The following is a 7,755-nucleotide window of genomic DNA, read 5'->3' as shown; positions in this document are numbered from 1 at the left end:
GATACCCAAGGAAATTGTCAGGGAAGCTGAGAATTTTGAGAATAAGCCTAAGTCCAACCTGGACGAAACAGAAGCAGTGAATTTGGAAGGCGCCGAGACCATCAAGGAGACACACATCAACATTTACTTGTCACTAATAGAGAAGGAAGAGTACATTCGGTTCCTAGTAGAGTATGATGACATTTTCGCATGGTCATATGATGACATGACTGGTTTAAGCATGTCTATAGTGGATCACAAGCTGCCTATTAATCCCACGTGTTAACCCGTCAAGCAGAAACTCAAAAAGTTCAAACCAGACATGAGTTTGAAAATTAAGGAGGAAGCTACCAAGCAGATCAAAGCCAAGGTTCTCAGGGTGGTTGAGTACCCAACTTGGTTAGCTAACATTGTGCCAGTTCCAAAGAAGGATGTGAAGGTCAGAGTATATGTTGACTACCGAGATTTAAATAGAGCAAGTCCCAAGGACGACTTCCCACTACCGAACATACACATTTTGATCGACAACTGTGCCAAGCATGAACTCCAATCCTTTGTGGATTTCTTCGCGGGGTTATCACCAGATCTGGATGGATGAAGAAGATGCAGAGAAGACAACTTTTATTATACCTTGGGGTGTATACTATTAAAAGATGATGCCGTTCGGTTTGAAGAACGCTGTGGCCACCTGCATGAGAGCCATGACAACCATCTTCCATGATATGATACACAAAGAAATAGAGGTGTATGTGGACGATGTCATTATCAAATCCAAGAGGGTCACATATCAAACAGCAGACTTGAGGAAGTTTTTTGACAGACTAAGGAGGTACATCTTGAAACTAAACCCCGCAAGTGTGCATTCAGGGTCCCCGCAGGAAAGTTATTGGGATTCATCATCAGTCATCAAGGGATCGAGCTGGATCTAGCTATATCAGTCAGTTCTAGGACGTCTCAACTATATCAGTCACTTCATAGCACAATCTACAGTCATATGCGAACCCATCTTCAAGATGCTGAGGAAAGATGTCGAAACAAGCTGGACCGAGGATTGTCAGAAAGCTTTTGACAAAATCAAAGAGTACCTATCCACACCGCCTGTTTTGGTCCCGCCAGAACCAGGATGACCTTTGCTACTCTACCTATCTGTGTTGGATGGAGAGTGGCAGATACTGTGAGTGAGTTCAACATCATCTATGTAACTCAAAAGGCGGTCAAGGGACAGGCATTGGTAGATCACCTTGCTGAAAATCCGGTGGGAGGAGAATACGAACCTTTGAAAACATATTTTCCTGATGAAGAAGTGTCATTTTTAGGGGAAGACATTACCGAAACATGTGATGGTTGGAGGATGTTCTTTGATGGAGCCGCAAATTTCAAAGGAGGAGGCATTGGAGCAGTTTTGGTATCAGAAACGGGTCAGCATTATGTAGTATCTGCTAAACTCAGATTTTCCTGCACCCAAAACATGGCAGAGTATAAAGCCTGCATACTAGGGCTCAACATGGCAGTTGACATGAACATTCAGGAGCTGTTGGTGATCGACGATTCAGATTTTTTTGTGCACCAGGTACAAGGAGAGTGGGCCACCAAGAATTCCAAGATATTTCCATATCTGCACCGTGTGAAAGAATTGAGAAAGAGGTTCACGATGATAAAAATCCGACATGTGCCCAGAATTCAAAATGAGTTTGCAGACGCATTGCCACTTTGTCATCTATGATACAACATCCAGATAAGAATTATATTGATCCCATTCCGGTGAAGATCCATAATCAGCCGACATATTGCGCTCATGTTGAAGAAGAAACGGATGGAAAGCCTTGGTTCCATGATATCAAGGAGTACTTATCGAAAGGAGAATACTATGATTATGTAAATCACACTCAGAAATGCACACTTCGGAGATTGTCAAATCACTTCTTCCACAGCAGTGGAAACTTGTACAGAAGAACTCCTGATTTGGGATCACTAAGGTGTGTCAACACAAAGGAAGCTTCTAAGCTACTTGAAGATGTGCATGTCGGGACTTGTGGCCCACATATGAATGGTTTCATATTGGCTAAGAAGATACTCAGGGCGTGTTACTTTTGGATGACCATGGAGATGGATTGCATTCAGTATGTCCGCAAATGCTTTCAATCTCAAGTGCATGCTGATATGATAAAAGTGTCGCCGAATGAGCTCAATGAAACAAGCTCACCTTGGCCATTCGTTGCCTGGGAAATAGATGTTATTGGTCCGATTGAGCCCACTGCTTCAAATGGACACAGATTTATTCTGGTAGCCATTGATTACTTCACAAAACGGGTAGAGGCTGCATCTTACAAAGCTATAACCAAGAAAGTCATCGCGAATTTTTTCAAGGATCATATTGTCTGCCGATTTGGAGTTCCCGAGTCCAGTATTACTGATAATGCCACAGATCTCAATAGTTATTTGATGAAAGCTATATGTGAAACATTCAAAATCAAGCACAAGAATTCCACAGGCTACACACCTTAGATGAATGGAGCCGTAGAAGCTGCCAATAAAAACATCAAGAAGATACTAAGGAAAATGGTAGAGAACCACAAACAATGGCATGAGAAGTTTCCTTTTTCTTTACTGAGATACCGCACTACGGTTCACACATCAGCCGGGGTCACTACCTACATGTTGGTTTATGTTACCGAGGCTGTCATTCCAGCTGAGGTGGAGATTCCTTCTTTAAGAATCATACAGGAAGCTGAACTCAGCTACGTAGAGTGGATAAGAAGTCGCTATGAGCAATTGTCCCTTATTGATGAGAAGAGGATGAACGTAGTATGTCACGACCAACTTTACCAGAACAGAATGTCTAGAGCTTTCAACAAAAGGGTCAAACCAAGACAGTTCGCGCCAGGGCAGCTGGTATTGAAGAAGATCTTCCCACATCAAGATAAAGCCAAAGGGAAATTCTCTCCCAAATGGAAAGATCCGTATATGCTTCACAGGGTACTAACAGGAGGAGCACTCATACTTGCAGAAACGAATGGAGAAGGCTAGCCAAAACCAATCAATTCAGACGTAGTCAAGAGATATTATGCATAGATTATTTACATTTCCTCATCTGATGTAACTGAAATACGCTTGACCCGATTCCCATAAGAGGGGATACGTAGGCAGCCTTATGGGTTCGATCATATCATAATAAAATTTCAATTTCTCCCCAAGCTCAGAAACTGGGGCAGAATTTTGAGGAGGACCCTCAAAATTCCGGAGCAAAGCCAGCCAACTCCATCACATGCCAGAAAGTTAGTAATCAGTCATGTGGTACCTAGGGGGACCCAAAAGGGCTTTCGAAACGGAGCAAAGCAAGGACATTAGACGAAGCACGGACCAACCTCCCCCTCACAGAACTTACAATCTTTCTTTAAATGCAGGCACATCTGACATAACGATAACATCTGCAAATACATGCACGTAGCAAGATTACTATCGATCAAGCCATCAGACACCGAACATACATCTCCAGCTAAGACATATGCTACTCTTACTTACTACTTGCTCTGCCTGAGGCTAATTCCTGCATCTATACTTGCATGAGGCTAATTCCTGCCTCCATACTTGCATGAGGCTGATCCCTTCCTCCATATCTGCATGAGGCTAGTCCTTGCCTCCATATTAGCATGAGGCTAATCCTTGTCTCCCTATTTGCATGAGGCTAATCCTTGGCTCCACATCTACACGGGGCTAATCCTTGCCTCCCCATCCACATGAGGCTAATCCCTGCCTCTATACTTGTATGAGGCTAATCCTTACCTCGCTATCTGCATGAGGCTAATCCTCGCCTCCCTATCTGCATGAGGCTAATCCTTGCCTCCCTATTTTCATGAGGCTAATCCTTGCCTCCCCATCCGCATGAGGCTAATCCCTGCCTCCCCATCCGCATGAGGCTAATCCCTGCCTCCACACTTGCATGAGGCTAATCCCTGCCTCCATATCTGCATGAGGCTAGTCCTTGCCTCCACATTAGCATGAGGCTAATCCTTGCCTCCCTATTTGCATGAGGTTAATCCTTGCCTCCCTATCTGCATGAGGCTAATCCTTGCCTCCCTATCTGCATGAGGCTAATCCTTGCCTCCATACTTGCATGAGGCTAATCCCTGCCTCCCTATTTGCATGAGGCCAATCCCTACCTCTTTATTTGCATGAGGCTAATCATTGCCTCCACATCTGCATGAGGCTAATCCTTGCCTCCATAACTGAATGAGGCTAATCCTTGCCTCCCTATTTGCATAAGGCCAATCCCTAACTCCTTATTTGCATGAGGCTAATCCTTTCCTCCACATCTGCATGGGACTAAGCACTGTCCCTATTCGCACAAATATTACTCTATTTTAGTACTATTTATTTTCTTTTCGATCGGGCTAGGCTCTGCCTTCTATTTTACAAAACTAAGCCATGTTTTGTTAACATCATGTTATTGCATATCATGGGCTGAAATATCTCCAATCTATCCAAAGACGTCATAGTCTAAAAGGCATTATCATCATAGCCGGAAGACACCATGCCATGGCCTGAGGATCACTCAAATTTGCATATCATTATTCAAAGGCGTCATGGTTCGGAGACACCATTTGTCATGGCCCGAGAACATCATTTCATGGCCTGCGAATCTCTTATCAAACAACTCATGGCCAAGGATGTCATCCTTAACCGTCCAGAGACAACATTCATAGTCCAATGGAAACTTGCATTATGTTTAAATTTATGCACAATATATGCTTGTATTGCTTCTATTTGTAGGTAACCCGACGAGCAACGACTATCCTAGCAGGAGCGATCCCGCTCCAGTTCTCCCAACTATATCAAACCCGATCTCCCTAAAAATTGTTCACTCACCTAGCCCTAGATGTTGCATCCGTTATTATGATGACTTCACCAGTATACTCCGTCGATGGATTTGGAACTACATACGACCTGATTCCTGTAAAACTAGGGATATGTAGGCAGCTCAAAAGCCAAGGTGCGGCCTAATCTCTCGAACCGTTTCGCTCGGTCAAAATTGGCCATCATTTCTTTAGCTGAAAACTCCTTCATTCTTCCCGGGTAAAGAGGGGCAGCTGTTGATGCCTAATTTTCCCCCAAAATATTTTAAAATTGCATATATACCTTCAAAATAATGCATTAATAGCAATTGGTATTTTTTCATAATTTTCCTATATTTTTATTATTTTATCCAGCATTTTATTTCCAATAAATAATTATAGAATTGCATCACAAGTGATTTCAAAATCATTTCTTGATTTAATTTATTATTTATGGTCCTATTTAAACCAAATTATTTCATAATTAGCCAAATTGGCATCGTTTGGCTACAATTGCAATAATAGCCCAAGCATATGATTTTATACTATTTTTGACCGAAAATTAATCATTTGTATTTTTAAAATACTAAGTAATCATTTTTAACTAATTTCTATGAATAAAATTCATTTTTTGTATTATCATCTACTTTTATAAATTATTTTATTTAATTTAATTGGGTATTTAACAAATAGCCAATTCCATTTCAATTCTAGCCTAATTGAATCAGACCCCAACCCAATTAAAATAGCCCAAACCCCAGGCCCAATAAATCAAAATTACCCGACCCAATATCTGGTACAATCTGGACCGTTGATCAAATCTAATCAACGGTCCATATCCCTCATTTCTATAATTAACCTAATAGTCTACGCCCCAAACCCTCATTCTCTCATCACTCTCCGTCGTTACATCTCTCATCTCTCTCAAAACTCTCTCTGCTAATCCTAAGCTCCTACTCGCCGGCCGTTGGCTCGCCGGTATCAATGGTGGTTCCACCACCATCCCTAGCCTCCATGGCTCCCTCACATGCCAGATCCTTGCTACCTTGAGGTCCTCAAGGGGACCAAAGGCTGTTCAACTCACACCCATGGCATTTTCATGCCGTTCTCAGGCCACCCTTGGACGTCTGAGTAAGATCTTTATTATTTTTCGGCTAGATCCATGGCTTCTAAGCCGGAATCTCCGTATCTCTAGGTTATACCCTAACTCATCTCTTGACTCTTCAGAACTGCGTATATTTTGAGTTATTTTTGCTATTGTCCATGATAACCTCTCCGATTTTTCAAAACGCCTCTTCGTCTTCAAAACTAGGGTTGCTTAACCCCTTTTTCAAAATGACTTTTCCACTGATTTTCAGTATTATTCTATAGTTTTTACTATGTTTAAACGGTCTATTTAAGTTTTTTCTTTTATCTGATTCATTATGTTGAAAACCCTAATTATTTTGGTCTTAATCCTGGATTCTGAGAGCTGTCTTTGCTTATTTGTTCGTTTAATTTGCTCGCATGTTTGTTATTCATAAACATGTTCTATGTTTCTATGATTTTTACCCTATTATGCTCATTAGGGTTTCTGATTTTGCTTCTTCCGCCTATACTATGTTTATTCTGTTTGTGTTAATTCCTCTAATTAGTACTATTTTTTCTAGATGAATTCCTGATTTTATGTTATTTTTACTTTACTATGCTTGTTAGAGTTTCTGATTTTATTCCTTCTTGCCTATGCTGTGATTATTTCGTTTATTTTACAACAATTTGTGTTAATTCCCTTAATCATTACTACTCCTATTTGAATCCCTAATTTCTTGTAATTGATACCTTTCACTAATATCTTGTGATAATTTCCTTACTAATTTTCAACCTCTTAGATATTTTCTTGCCTTATTTTTTGGTCGACTATGCTGTTAATCGATTCTTAAGTACTTTCCTTAATTAGACTTTCTAAACCTAGCCTAATTACTTGTTTTATACTTACTATGCCTGAAAATATTTCCTTATGTGTTGTGTTCCAGTCTTATGTGATCTCTTTCCTTATTTGTCTTTACCGTTTGAAGTTAACTCCCTTAATTAAGGGAGTACTTATACTGATTTTATACTAATTGATACCTAGTTCCATAATTACTGCTTGACTTTGATTATTACCTTATTATTCTACCTAGTTTCAAACTATTTATATATATATATATATATATATATATATATATATATATATATATATATATATATATATATATATATATATATATGCACTCTCATTAACACACACAAAGACACAAACACATTGGTTCAAAAGCTCTCTCTCTCTCACACTCAAAACTTTCTACGTTACTTACAATTGTTCTAAGTTAGCCGGCTGCAAGCCAAGGCTGACTATTGTGCTCTTCTGCTCCTTCACTTTTGTGTTTACTGTCCTATTTACTGGTATGTCCTGATTTCAATTAAAAGTTTCAAACAACATGTTTCTTTTATTATTTCAATTCCTCCCGTTTCTAGTCTGTTTTCACTTATGGTACTTGAAACTAATATGTTTACTTCATCGCTTCATCAGCATGCTTCTGAATGTGTCCCCTCCCTTAGACTCAGCATGTTTATGAAATGTTATCCCCCTTCTAGTATACCCCAATGTGACTCTTCCTTACTTATGTTCTGCATAAAGTAGTTGGCTATCTTTAAGTTACTTGATTCTGTGTTAACTCTGAAATTCCTTAACCCTTTAGCATATTGATGATTCTATACTTAAGTGCTCCTGCAACTATGTGTTTACCTATGTGAACTATGTGTCCCCAAATCCCATTACCCCTATTTGTGGTTACTGAACCTGCCTTGGTTCTATGTTCCTTGGTTATGTATGAACCTACTTTGGGTGCTCTGTTTCGACTGTTGCTTATTACTCTACTCTCTTTTCAAAACTGTTTCTATTGTTTTTACAAGACTATTTCAAACA

The 7,755-nt window shown here is 40.0% G+C and overlaps 1 protein-coding gene across 1 annotated transcript; it reads left to right on the top strand.

The window, feature by feature from the left end:
* Positions 1-2,484: 2,484 nt before the first annotated feature.
* On the top strand, positions 2,485-3,006 carry LOC138885853 (uncharacterized). Its single transcript, XM_070166841.1, has one exon. The coding sequence runs from the start codon at positions 2,485-2,487 to the stop codon at positions 3,004-3,006; it is 522 nt and encodes a 173-aa protein (XP_070022942.1).
* The last annotated feature ends 4,749 nt before the right edge of the window (positions 3,007-7,755 follow it).

This window comes from Nicotiana sylvestris, chromosome 2 (genome assembly GCF_000393655.2).
Source record: "Nicotiana sylvestris chromosome 2, ASM39365v2, whole genome shotgun sequence".
NCBI lineage: Eukaryota > Viridiplantae > Streptophyta > Magnoliopsida > Solanales > Solanaceae > Nicotiana > Nicotiana sylvestris.
Note: the sequence above shows the minus strand (reverse complement) of the source record. Positions and strands in the feature narration are given on the sequence as shown.